Raw genomic sequence first — 13,504 nt, forward strand, 5'->3', positions numbered from 1 at the left:
AAGTCTATAGTATTTTTAGTAAATTAACAGGAGGAAGACTAGTTATGTCTGCTTCACGTGAATAAAGCTCACAGCAAATCCATCCAATTTGTCACATCACACTAAACGTTACCTTCTTGGTCTGTCTCACTATCACAAATAAGTTCTCCTGCAAAATAATTTTTGTTAAATCGCAAGAAAGAAAGAACAAAAAAGGCTTCCATTTGGTACCATGCATTTAATGGGAAGGGGTGTGTAAAACCAGTTCAATTTGGTACCATGCATTTAATGGGAAGGGGTGTGTAAAACCAGTTCAATTTGGTACCATGCATTTAATGGAAAGAGGTGTATAAAACCAGTTCCATTTGGTACCATGCATTTAATGGGATGGGGTGTATAAAACCAGTTCAATTTGGTACCATGCATTTAATGGAAAGAGGTGTATAAAAACTGTTCCATGCATTTAATGGGAAGGGGTGTATAAAAACAGTGACTTGAGAGAACTGCAGCTTTTGCAAACGGTTTTAGATATAACCTCCAGTGGGGGAAAAAATGCATTATTAAATGCATACACATTTTTCATGGGAGTATATCTGCTAAATAGTGATATGTATTTGGGCAATGGAGTGACCCTTTAATTTGCTACACGAAGAAATGTCTCAGAGCAATCTGAATTTACTTCTGAAATTCGCAAAAATCTTGGTCCGCATGGGACGACATCTATAAACCTGTCGGCCTCAACCTCCTGAACATCCTCAAGCTAATTTCTAGCTTCTCCTGGCCATTTACTATGACCCTTGCTGCCCCACTCCCTCCTTAATCTACCACCATTTTTACAAACAATATTGTCAACTTAACTGCAGTGCTTTATACCAGTATAACTCTCAATAACTATACATTTGGGTAGAAACAAAAAAAGCTCTGAAGCTTCTTTAAATCATTTCTTGCTGTGAATACAATGGACATTGAAACATAAATAGGAACATCTGGGTAGATACTCACACACTGAATTATGAAAGTGTGGCAAAATGTAGAACACTAGATCAATAGATGTGTACACTTTGAGAAGAAATCGTTGAGGTAAAGAAGATTTTAAAGTCAATAGTTTGTGTTTTATATATGTGCCATTTGAAAAGCTTAATGGATATAGTATAAATGCATAGAGAATTTGCAAAAAATGTCTGTAAAACAAACCTGGTGCCTCCACTAACATGGTTGTGTCCTCCTTTTCTGGTATTGGAGATTTTACAACTTCTTCCACAGGAGACGTGACTTCCATTGGCTCTAAAACGATCAGAGAGAAAATATACAGCTTTAAGGTTTACAATGGTGATACAATAACCCTCAAGAATTATATCTGGGAACCCCAGCATAGCCACTATTGATCTAGAAGTAGTGGGTGCCATCTCATCTACACAGAGAGGCTATTTGCAAAAAAGGTCCAATGTCAGAAAGTGGGCAGACTGAAATGGAACGCTCATCTTCCAAGCCTTTCACACTTGGAGATTTCCCTGGTACACTCGTAATACAATATCAGAAGATGTTTGTGAAAGGGAAAAAAAAATGTAAAAGATGAGCTGCAATTATTTTGTTTCTGGACCGCTTTTGTGGTATCAATCTATATGCAAATGACACAGGCAGAAGTGAGCTTACATGTGTGAGCGGAGTATGATTAAAGAAATAACAAGTTACAAAGTATTTGTCTATTATTAGTGTTATCATATACGGTACTCCGTTTTGAAAAAAATGGTAAGAGAGTTTACCTTCCTTATTTGCCAGCTGCTGTGATGGCTTCTTTTTCTTCTTGTCTATATAAATTGGCTTTTTCTTTGGCACAGAATCTTTTGAGGGCACCTCAACTCCTGGAGAAAGAAGAATACAAGTCATAACTTAAAAGATGAAATCGAGGGGAAAAAAAATAAACAAACACTGGGCATATTCTCAAAAATCTGATTAGCAAATATGCAAGCTGTTTCTCTCTGTACTGTGAATGTGGAGATGTTGATAAGTTGGACATTTTGAGGGAGAGCTGACCGACACCATAACTTTATTCAGATCAAGTTGTTATGGTGCCGGAATGTTTCTTTAAGTGCCATAGGCCATTGGAAAAACATATTGGCTGGCTCCCCCTCGACCCTGCACACTCAGCAGAAACATGGGAGAATTTTAGAGCCTTGTGACACAAAGTTGGTAAGCAGTCCCACTCATACAAGTCTATTGTCTTAAATGTATGCCAGTTGTGGGTGAGCAGTACAACCAAAACCAGAGGATATTTGCACCCCTGTATACAAAAAACCTCAAGAAAAACATGTATGCTAGTTAATGGAAGCCACAGAAAATGTATATTTACTTGCACAAATTGCATTCACAAAATCAAAATGCATTATCATAGGTGCTAAATTCTTCTATTTGGAGATTTAGTGGTTGTGTGTGTGCAAATTTACATTAGAGACCTTAGATTAATAAAGTGATTTTTATTCACTTGAGTTTAATGAAATAACAAAAACATGTCAACTAAATTATTGATGGTGCGGGGCTTCTCTGGAAGACTTTAGCTTTCATTTAGCAATATCTAATCAAAACACACACCCTTTTAGACTTCTCTTGCACAGTTTAATGCACAAGTCCAATGACAATACCAACTCCTAATTCTAGCTAAAACAAGGCAAGTACTGTTCTCTTAAGATTTTTAATCATTTACAAAAGGTCTACAAATGCCTGTTTGTACACGGTCTAACAGCACAAGTTGCTACAAAAGCATTAGTATCCTATGGTGAGCTCTACATACCCTGGGCCTGAAGGACCTTCAGTGTTGCCTCTGCCCGTGCTCTGGCCTCTCTCTGTGCTTTGGTCAGAAGCTTCCCCTCTTTTTTTAAGCGCTCCTTTCTTTCTTTTTCCTTCTGTTTCTTCTTCTCTTTTCGTTCTTGCTCCAGTCGCTCCTAAAATAGGTTAACACGAATATAGGAATTGTCTAGATGCATAAAATGATCCATCAAAAAGTCATCAAAAGTCCCTCTTGTTTTAATATGTAGATGCTGCCCATTTCTAACAGTTACAAAACAGAAATTGTTGTGTACGTATCCCAGTAAAATGAATGGCACAATCCTACCTATTTATAAGAACTAATCTCTCCTAAGATAAAATAATAGGTGAATTGTTTCAATAGTAGCAATGATATATAATGTAACAGTGTAAAACAAGTATCCAGTCTAACAAGGTGCACACTAGTAGTCATCTAAAATGGAAATATAAAAAAGGGAACCCTTAAAGATCACCACCAATTGGGCTTTAATGCTTCAATGTCTACTGGGTCAGCATAACATACATAAAAGGGGAACTATAAATACAATTGTAACAGCAGTGACTACGAATGGGTCAAAAGAAACTAAAACCTGTATACACCTTTAGGAGGAGCTGTGTAATAAGACAAATATGTATTAATATGGATGTCTGCATCAGATAAAGGAGTTAACAATAATAATTATAAAAGTTGAAATTGCATGCAAAGTATTGGGTTAAAAATAAATAAATAAATAAACCCAATCCGTCCTTCCCTAAAACATCAGTAACCTAATTAACCCCTTAAGGACGGAGCCAAATGTACAAGTTGTGAACGAAACAAAATGTAAACAAAACCTGGCATTTGCGCTATATGTCTGTCCAACCGTAATTCACCTCTTTCATATTAAATGCACCCCCTCCTTATTATATATCATTTTATTCAGGGGAAACAGGGCTTTCATTTAATATCAAATATTTAGCTATGAAACATAATTTAATATGAAAAAAATGGGAGAAAATAAGATTTATTTTTATTTTTTTAGTTCTACATGACATTTTAACTGTCAATGTCATAATACTGTTTGCTTTTACTGCAATAAAATACACATATTTGTATTCAGCAATGTCTCACGTGTAAAACAGTACCCCCTATGTACAGGTATTATGGTGTTTTGGGAAGTTACATTTGAAATTGAAATTCGCCAGATTGGTTACGTTGCCTTTGAGACTGTATAGTAGCCCAGGAAATAAATTTACATCCATAATGGCATACCATTTGCACTAGTAGACGACCCAAGGTATTGCAAATGGGGTATGTCCAGTCTTTTTTAGTAGCCATTTGGTCACAAACACTGGCCAAAGTTAGCGTTAGTATTTGTTTGTGTGTGAAAAATGCAAAAAACGCCAATTTTGGCCAGTGTTTGTGACTAAGTGGCTACTAAAAAAGACTGGACCCCATTTGCAATACCTTGGGTTGTCTACTATTGCAAATAGTATGCCATCATAGGGGTAATTTTCATTCTTGGGCTACCATAGGGTCATAAAGGCAACGTAAGCAATCTGGCGAATTTTAATGTGAAGAAAATGAAACACAAGCCTTATATTTGACGCTGTAATTTTTGAAAGCACCATAAAACCTGTACATGAGGGGTACTGTTGTACTCGGGAGACTTCGCTGAACACAAATATTTGTGTTTCAAAATAGTAAAAAGTATTGCAGCAATAATATTGTCCGTGAAAAATGCAAAAAACGTCACTTTTACTGGCGATATCATTGTTGTAATACCTTTTACTGTTTTGAAACACTAATATTTGTGTTCAGCGAAGTCTCCCGAGTAAAACAGTACCCCCCATGTACAGGTTTTATGGTGTCTTGGAAAGTTATAGGGTTAAATATAGTGCAAGCAAATTAAATTCCCTATACTTTCGGCATGGGTTGTCAGGCAGGTCCCGCTAATTGTAATCAATTAGGATACCTAATTATGTAAAATTATTACATAAATATATGTGTAGAATATATGAAATAGATATATATATAATTTTTTTTTATATTTTTATTTATATATAGGTATATATATATATATATATATATATATATATACACACACATATAGTGATATATACGTATATATTTATGTATATAGATATATATATTATTTCGTTCTACGTGTATTTTGATATAAATATATATATATATATTAATATCACAATACAGTTAGAACGAAATAAAACACATCTATATATTTTTTAATATTTTATTAATATTTTTATTTTATTTTATTTTTTTACGTATTTACATATTTTTTTTAGATTATATATAAATATATATATATAATTATATATATATTAATATTAAAATACACCTAGACAGTGTATGTATGTGTGTATATATATATATATATATATATATATATATATATATATATATATATATATATATATATATAAATAAAAATACAAAAGTTCCTTGCACTCTAGCTCAAATGTAGTTTAAAGTCCATAAAAGACTGTTACTTGCCGGGTGCTCGTTTACAGGGGCGGAACATATAAACAGCGATCTGGAACTGCACTCACGGTCCTTTGAAGTTTGAAAAAAATTCCTTTATTGCATCAAGTATAAAAATCGACGTTTCGGTCCACACAGGGACCTTCCTCAGGATAGACTGACCCTGTCTATCCTGAGGAAGGTCCCTGTGTGGACCGAAACGTTGATTTTTATACTTGATGCAATAAAGGAATTTTTTTCAAACTTCAAAGGACCGTGAGTGCAGTTCCAGATCGCTGTTTTTATATATATATATATACACATATATACACACACTTATTTTAACTTTTTTTATTTGATTTCAGCCAGCAGGGGGACTAACCGTCATTAGCTATCCCGGCCATGTGATTGTGAGGACCTCACTCTCACATGGCCCGGGGGGGGGGCTGAAGAGGATGGAGGTGCCGCGGGAGCCCCGCAACCGCGATCGCCGGCGACCGGGTAAGTAACAAAAAACCGGAGGGCGTACAATTACGTCCTGCAGCGTTTAGAGCCGCTTTAAAAAGGACGTAATTGTACGCCCTCCGGTCTTAAGGGGTTAATTGAATCAAATCAAATGCATTAAAATAAAATAAAAATCCAGTAGGCCCCTGGTTACCTCTTCAAGACGCTTAGCTTCCATTTCCTCCAGTCGTTTCAGGCGCTCTTCCTCTTCTCTTTTGAGCCTTTCCTCCTCCTCCTTCATTTTGGCCAAAGCTTCCTGCATAGCTTTTACAGTTGCTTTACTAGGACCCTTTTTCTTGTCTTTGTCTTCTTTTTCCACTTTTTTCTTCTTTTTATCTTTTTTCTTCTTATCCCCATCATCATCTGTAAACATGATATTTTAAAGGAACACAAATGTCTGGTGAAAAACACATTCTAGCAAGACCTTACTCAAATATATGAAACCCAATGTAATTAACATGGGGGGGTCATCTGAAATTGTCTTTAAATATACCAAAATAGACTGAATCATTTTTTTAATTTACTATTATATTTGTCTAATCAATATTTTTTTTATCAAGTCAAAAGCTAATGTAAATCACACAATATTTTAAAAACAAAATACTATATAATTCTACTTAAGACAGCAACTGCACATTATCAATAAAAGCTAAAACCTTTACAAAAATAAATATGCCATAAAATATATCTTAAAACAGAACTGTCACCATCTGCAGACTTTGCAAAGACCCTAGATGGTGACATCCCTGCTACGAGCCAGGAAAAGGGAAGTTTAAAATTCCTGAACCTGATCCTCGCAGGCTTCACCATCATCTTCTGGACTTTTCTCTTGTGCCGCTAGTGCTTTAGCTCCAGGAGCCGACATCACAGCTGTTCTCTTGCGCATTAGAGAGAGTAGGGTGTGCGCGCGTGTCAGTCATTGTGGGGTGTGCGCGGACGTGTATCAGTCAGTCTGTGAACGTGTGTGTCAGTGTGTGACGCTATACCAATCTTCCAGAAGCTGGCCCCACCTCTATGTCTGAGATAATCAAGCTTGATGATGTCAGCTAATCCAATGCTTTACCATAGGAAAGTATTGTGAAGCTATTGCTCATGCGCTGCAAAATGTTGCACCAATCAGGTGCTGGATCAATGCATTTATATGGACAACGTTCTGCTCCTCCATGCAGAGTGTGGAGACGCTGAATGCAGGTACTGCACACTGTGCAGCACTGAGATAGGAAGTGGCCATCTGAGTGACTGCTACTAGAGGCGTCATTAAACAGCAATGTAAACACTGCATTTCTGTGAAAAGGCAGTGTTTACATTAAAAAGGCCTGCAGGAACAGGCTACAGACACCAGATACACTACATTAAGCTGCAGTGGTCCTGTTGACTATACAGGGAGTGCAGAATTATTAGGCAAGTTGTATTTTTGAGGATTAATTTTATTATTGAACAACAACCATGTTCTCAATGAACCCAAAAAACTCATTAATATCAAAGCTGAATATTTTTGGAAGTAGTTTTTAGTTTGTTTTTTGTTTTAGCTATTTTAGGGGGATATCTGTGTGTGCAGGTGACTATTACTGTGCATAATTATTAGGCAACTTAACAAAAAACAAATATATACCCATTTCAATTATTTATTTTTACCAGTGAAACCAATATAACATCTCAACATTCACAAATATACACTTCTGACATTCAAAAACATAACAAAAACAAATCAGTGACCAATATAGCCACCTTTCTTTGCAAGGACACTCAAAAGCCTGCCATCCATGGATTCTGTCAGTGTTTTGATCTGTTCACCATCAACATTGCGTGCCGCAGCAACCACAGCCTCCCAGACACTGTTCAGAGAGGTGTACTGTTTTCCCTCCTTGTAAATCTCACATTTGATGATGGACCACAGGTTCTCAATGGGGTTCAGATCAGGTGAACAAGGAGGCCATGTCATTAGATTTTCTTCTTTTATACCCTTTCTTGCCAGCCACGCTGTGGAGTACTTGGACGCGTGTGATGGAGCATTGTCCTGCATGAAAATCATGTTTTTCTTGAAGGATGCAGACTTCTTCCTGTACCACTGCTTGAAGAAGGTGTCTTCCAGAAACTGGGAGTTGAGCTTGACTCCATCCTCAACCCGAAAAGGCCCCACAAGCTCATCTTTGATGATACCAGCCCAAACCAGTACTCCACCTCCACCTTGCTGGCGTCTGAGTCAGACTGGAGCTCTCTGCCCTTTACCAATCCATCCATCTGGCCCATCAAGACTCACTCTCATTTCATCAGTCCATAAAACCTTAGAAAAATCAGTCTTGAGATATTTCTTGGCCCAGTCTTGACGTTTCAGCTTGTGTGTCTTGTTCAGTGGTGGTCGTCTTTCAGCCTTTCTTACCTTGGCCATGTCTCTGAGTATTGCACACCTTGTGCTTTCGGGCACTCCAGTGATGTTGCATCTCTGAAATATGGCCAGACTGGTGGCAAGTGGCATCTTGGCAGCTGCACGCTTGACTTTTCTCAGTTCATGGGCAGTTATTTTGCGCCTTGGTTTCTCCACACGCTTCTTGCGACCCGGTTGACTATTTTGAATGAAACGCTTGATTGTTCGATGATCACGCTTCAGAAGCTTTGCAATTTTAAGAGTGCTGCATCCCTCTGCAAGATATCTCACTATTTTTAACTTTTCTGAGCCTGTCAAGTCCTTCTTTTGACCCATTTTGCCAAAGGAAAGGAGGTTGCCTAATAATTATGCACACCTGATATAGGGTGTTGATGTCATTAGACCACACCCCTTCTCATTACAGAGATGCACATCACCTAATATGCTTAATTGGTAGTAGGCTTTCAAGCCTATACAGCTTGGAGTAAGACAACATGCATAAAGAGGATGATGTGGTCAAAATACTCATTTGCCTAATAATTCTGCACGCAGTGTAGTGTCCCTTTAAGAATTTTATTTTTGTCGTTGAAAATAAAGCATTGTAACTAGAAATCCTAGCCTTTTCAGCTGGCTCCTAAATTAAATGCAAATTTGTCAAGTCCTGAATTAGTCACTACTTTGTCTCAGTAAATCTTGTGAAATTCCAACACAGTCAATAGGAGTATTTCATAAAGTTGTTATCTTTATTAAATACTCAATTTGCAGGGAGGGGGAGTGACAGGGCCACTTTAAAATGTTAGCCATACTCACTTGAGTACTCATCTTAACATAAGTTGTTGTTTTCTATAAGCATCTGTTTAGCCATTTGTACTATGTTCACCCGCCTAATTCTCCTCTTAGTGTAACGTTTTGCAATGAAAGGGGACAGCACACGAATCTAGCAATTGGCTTAGACGCGATTGGCAGTGTAATCACTGGTTGCTTATAAGCGAAAGCACATTTGGCATTGTAATACTTTAAATACTTGATTCAGTTAAGCTTGTTAATTTACTATTCTATTATATGTCAGTAGGCCAATCTGTATGTACACCTGCATTTGTAATCTTCCCTGACACATCAGACTAAAGCATAGCAAAGCATACATTAACATACAAACTACTTATAAGCGAGGATACGCAATAGAAACGTTCACCTTAAACTACTGTTACCAAGCGGCGATGTAACTTACTATAACTAATGCGAATGACTTACGTGTACCTAGCCTGACTTATTAACATAAAAATGTGTATGTTCCATCTAAATGCTATACAACAGTTGACCAATCTGTATGTTCACTACGTTGGAATATGCTGTTATGGCATTGTTGACAAACGGTTGTTATTCATGCACAGCAAAAATAAAGAATTAAAAAAAAAAAATGTTAGCCATAAAGAGTTTTTTTTAAGAATTGAAATGATTTTCAGATGCTATAGTATGGCACATTGTATGCGCGACCACCGTTTGTATTTCTAATGGCAGTGGGTGTGCATTATTCTCTATAGCAAGCCATATGCTATAATGGTTTCATACTTACAGTAATTTTATTTTCCTCATCATTATACATGGCAGCATTACATTCCCACCCATCTCCTTTGAGAGTTGTGAAGGTAGTTATAAAGACTCTCTAATGGGAATGGGGAGACTCCATTTAAAGAAATGTCAGTTCTATTTTCTGTAATTTCTGCTCTGAGGAAAGGAGCTACTCCATAAGTAAATGCTGCCATATATAATGATAAGGGGAACAAAAAATTAAGGTAAGTATAAAACAATGTTCCTTATTCTACATGCTAAACTAGAGAAAGAACGTATATTACTGATTTAAGGGCAAAAATTGAATTAAAAGAATTTAATTCCTATTAGTACACGTACCATCTGCATCCACATCGGCTTCTGGTTCAGCTGCTGTTTTTGGCTCATCCTTGGCGGCAACCCCTTCATTTGCCTTCTTGACAGTGTCTGTAGATTTAGATGGTTCTTTTTTATCCCCTTCTTCCTCATCTTTTTCTTTCTGCTTCTTAAGTTTGGCCTTCTCTTCTTCACGTTTTTTCTTTTCTCGCTCTTTCTTTTCGGCCTTCTTTTGAGCAGCGGTTTTTATTTTGAACTCTCCATGTTCATCTCCACTTTCCACTTGAGCAGTGGGCTTTGTCTTCTGATTCTTCTTCTGCCCTTTCTTACTTTGGCTCATGTCGTCAGAGTCACCATCACTGTCTCCTGAAAATTCAGCTTTTTCCTTTCCTTTAGCTGGTTCCTTTGCTACCTCAGTAACCGGAGGCTTTTTAATAGCCTGATTTTTATTCTTCGTTTTCTTCAAACCCTTATTAAAATTTGAATCATCATCATCATCACCATCCTCCTCACTATATGACAAATCACCACCTTTCGGCTTCTCTCCTTTTTTGGGTTTAGCAGGTTTGCTCTCTATCTCATTGCTATCTTCATCTTCATCCACGTCAGTTCTTTGGACTTTTTTTTTCTTTTTCTTATCATTCTTTGAAAAGAATGGTTCCGCATCGTGTGGCTCCTGGGTCTACAATAAACATTAAAGATGTGTAAATCATTGTTTTACAAGGACTCCTAAGTATACACCGTCGGCGAGCAAAAATTGTAACATGATATAACATATAAAAAAAAAGGGCACAGTTAGAGTAGTGGTTATGTTGCCTAGAGTGCCCTGTTGTCGTCTCATGGCTAAATTTAAACTTGGGATTATGCCCACCTAAGTGGTACAGATAATGCAAAAGTGTTAATTTTGCATTATCAACAGCATTTTTATTTAACAGCGATGACTGGCTGACAGTAAAGTTAGGAGTTATCCAAACAGATCTGCCCTTTTATTCTCTGTATTAATTGTGCAGTTGACATCTCTCCGCAATCACACTGCATATAATTCAGACACATAGCTGGTTGGAACATCTATACCACAAGCATTAGTAGTACTAATGTTTACATATTATTTAACCCCTTAAGGACACATGACGTGTGTGACATGTCAAGATTCCCTTTTATTCCAGAAGTTTGGTCCTTAAGGGGTTAAAGTAGACCTTTTTTTTTTTGTTTTAAACAAAGCCAGTCTTCTTACTCTGATCATAACCTCTGCTTAAAGGACTACTATAGTGCCAGGAAAACATACTTGTTTTCCTGGCACTAGTGCCCTGAGGGTGCCCCCACCCTCAGGGACCCCTCCTGCCCGGCTCTGGGGAGAGGAAAGGGTTAAAACTTACTTTTTTCCAGCGCCGGGCGGGGAGCTCTCCTCCTCCTCTCCGCCTCCGATCCTCCCTTTCGGCTGAATGCGCATGCGCGGCAAGAGCTGCGCGCACATTCAGCCGGTCGCATAGGAAAGCATTATCAATGCTTTCCTATGGACGCTTGCGTGCTCTCACTGTGATTTTCACAGTGAGAATCACGCAAGCGCCTCTAGCGGCTGTCAATGAGACAGCCACTAGAGGATTTAGAGGCTGGCTTAACCCTCTCTGAAACTGCTATGTTTATATAAAAAAAGGGTTAAACCTAGCTGGACCTGGCACCCAGACCACTTCATTAAGCTGAAGTGGTCTGGGTGCCTAGAGTGGTCCTTTAATAGATACTTGTCTGTTTTATCTTTAAATATTTTTATACTCAATATGTCTGTGTGTGATCATTTCTTTACATGAGAGATATCTGGGTTCTGAGATTTTAGAGAATTACATCAATGCTGTGTGGGCAGGTTACACTGTCGATACTGGCATACTTCTCAAATGTTCCAGGTTCCAACAGTGTTGTGCTTGAGTCACAAGCCCTGCCGTTAATGCTACACTAGGACACCTACAATAAGCAACATCTACACTACACTTCCACAATCATGTAAGAGAATGCAACTGCACATGATTGGTGGTTCTGCAGTTCTCTGCATGTAAGCTTTCAAATAGTTCTAATGAGCATGTGAATGAGGACGTAGGCCATTCCCATTTGCAAAACTTAATGGGAATAAACTGCAATTATGTTTAACATACTCCAAGAAATAGGTCTCCTAAATGGCTGTAAATATTTTGGCTCTAACTCTTATCTGACTCCAAAGAAAAGAAAGAGTGACTACTAAACACATCTGACTAGCAACTAAAATCTACAAATATTTGTACAATGTTGTATTTATATGACCTGTCACAATTTTGTTTTCTTGTGAAAGGCTTGAGTCATGCCTACCTTTTCTACAAGATTAGTTTCTCCTTTCCCTCCATGAGTTTCCAAGGATAATTCTTCCAGCTCCTTCAGGATATCATCTTCGCTGCAAATAAACATAAAGGGTTACCATATAAAAATCACAAATGTTAACTTAATACAATGGAAACCCTTAACAATATGGAAACTTACTCAAAATCTTGCTTTTTCTTTGCCGTTTTCTTTTTCCCTTTTGCTTTTTGGTCCTTGGAGGCTCCTGCTCCCTCAATCTCTGCTGCAAGAGCATCAAGGTCAACATCATCCTTGGTGCTTCAATTAAATAAAGTGAGATGAATTAGACAGCGCAATGGGCACAGGTTAAAAGTTAAAAAAGATCAGTCAAACACAGAAAACATACCTGACAGTGCAGATTAACAAAAAAAAAAAAATACCATACATATTATGCTATTATTGCTGCTAGCAAGAATACAGATCTTGAGAGATAATTAAATAAACATTAAAATGCACGTGTTAGCCAGAAAAAAAACAAAACTATCTAGCTACCCTGTTATTCCTGCAAGCACAAAAGGCATTTACTATTATCAGAGATTTCAGAGAACCAGTGCTGGTCACTAAGCCGGTTTGCTGACCTGATTTATAAACTCAGCATTTTTTATTTTATAAAAGCAGGAGTTTTAATCCCCTGCATTATGTTATGTTTTGGTTTTTCAGACTTTTTCTTTAGAAAGTGTTCTCCTTTAAAAGGGTATTCAAGGCATCCATACGGTGGTTTTAACATGAATGTTAGATTACAGATAATAACTGAACATTACTTATGCAAGATTGTTTGGCACCCTTTCTGCTCATCCCAGACCAAAGTGTTTACCTTTTCACTCCAAAAATATTGTTGTGCAAAAGTTGTAGACTAGTGTGCTAGAAAAGAAAGGGGGGCTGTCATTAAAATGGCTCTGTCAGCTCCTCTCCCCATCCAAAATAAATATTTCATCAAAATGGCATTTGAAATACATTGATTGTGTTAGTATTCCATTGAAATTCCAAAGCAGTCAAGAGATATACAGAGACAAGGCTACTACTTAGTATATGTCCTACACTTGACAAAAGGAGGAGCTACCACCGTCAAATTTTGTCCTTTCCTTCAGTCATCACTACTGACGGCTGAAAGGAAAAATACTTTATCTATGCAGGATCCCACAATC

At 37.5% G+C, this 13,504-nt stretch overlaps 1 protein-coding gene across 2 annotated transcripts in view; it reads right to left on the minus strand.

Moving 5' to 3' along the window:
• The window catches only part of EIF5B (eukaryotic translation initiation factor 5B), a 37,090-nt gene that overhangs the window by 16,452 nt on the left and 7,134 nt on the right, over positions 1–13,504 (minus strand). The window contains exons 2-9 of one of the 2 annotated variants that reach the window (XM_063458821.1): positions 12,501–12,617; positions 12,333–12,414; positions 10,023–10,680; positions 5,904–6,112; positions 2,768–2,918; positions 1,743–1,841; positions 1,174–1,263; positions 113–148 (exon numbers count right to left, since the gene is read on the minus strand). In XM_063458821.1, coding sequence (XP_063314891.1) covers positions 113–148; positions 1,174–1,263; positions 1,743–1,841; positions 2,768–2,918; positions 5,904–6,112; positions 10,023–10,680; positions 12,333–12,414; positions 12,501–12,617 — 1,442 coding nt within the window. The remainder of the gene's footprint in view (positions 1–112; positions 149–1,173; positions 1,264–1,742; positions 1,842–2,767; positions 2,919–5,903; positions 6,113–10,022; positions 10,681–12,332; positions 12,415–12,500; positions 12,618–13,504) is intronic. The other variant, XM_063458832.1, reaches the window with a different exon arrangement.

Source organism: Pelobates fuscus, chromosome 1 (genome assembly GCF_036172605.1).
Source record: "Pelobates fuscus isolate aPelFus1 chromosome 1, aPelFus1.pri, whole genome shotgun sequence".
NCBI classification, from domain to species: Eukaryota; Metazoa; Chordata; class Amphibia; order Anura; family Pelobatidae; genus Pelobates; species Pelobates fuscus.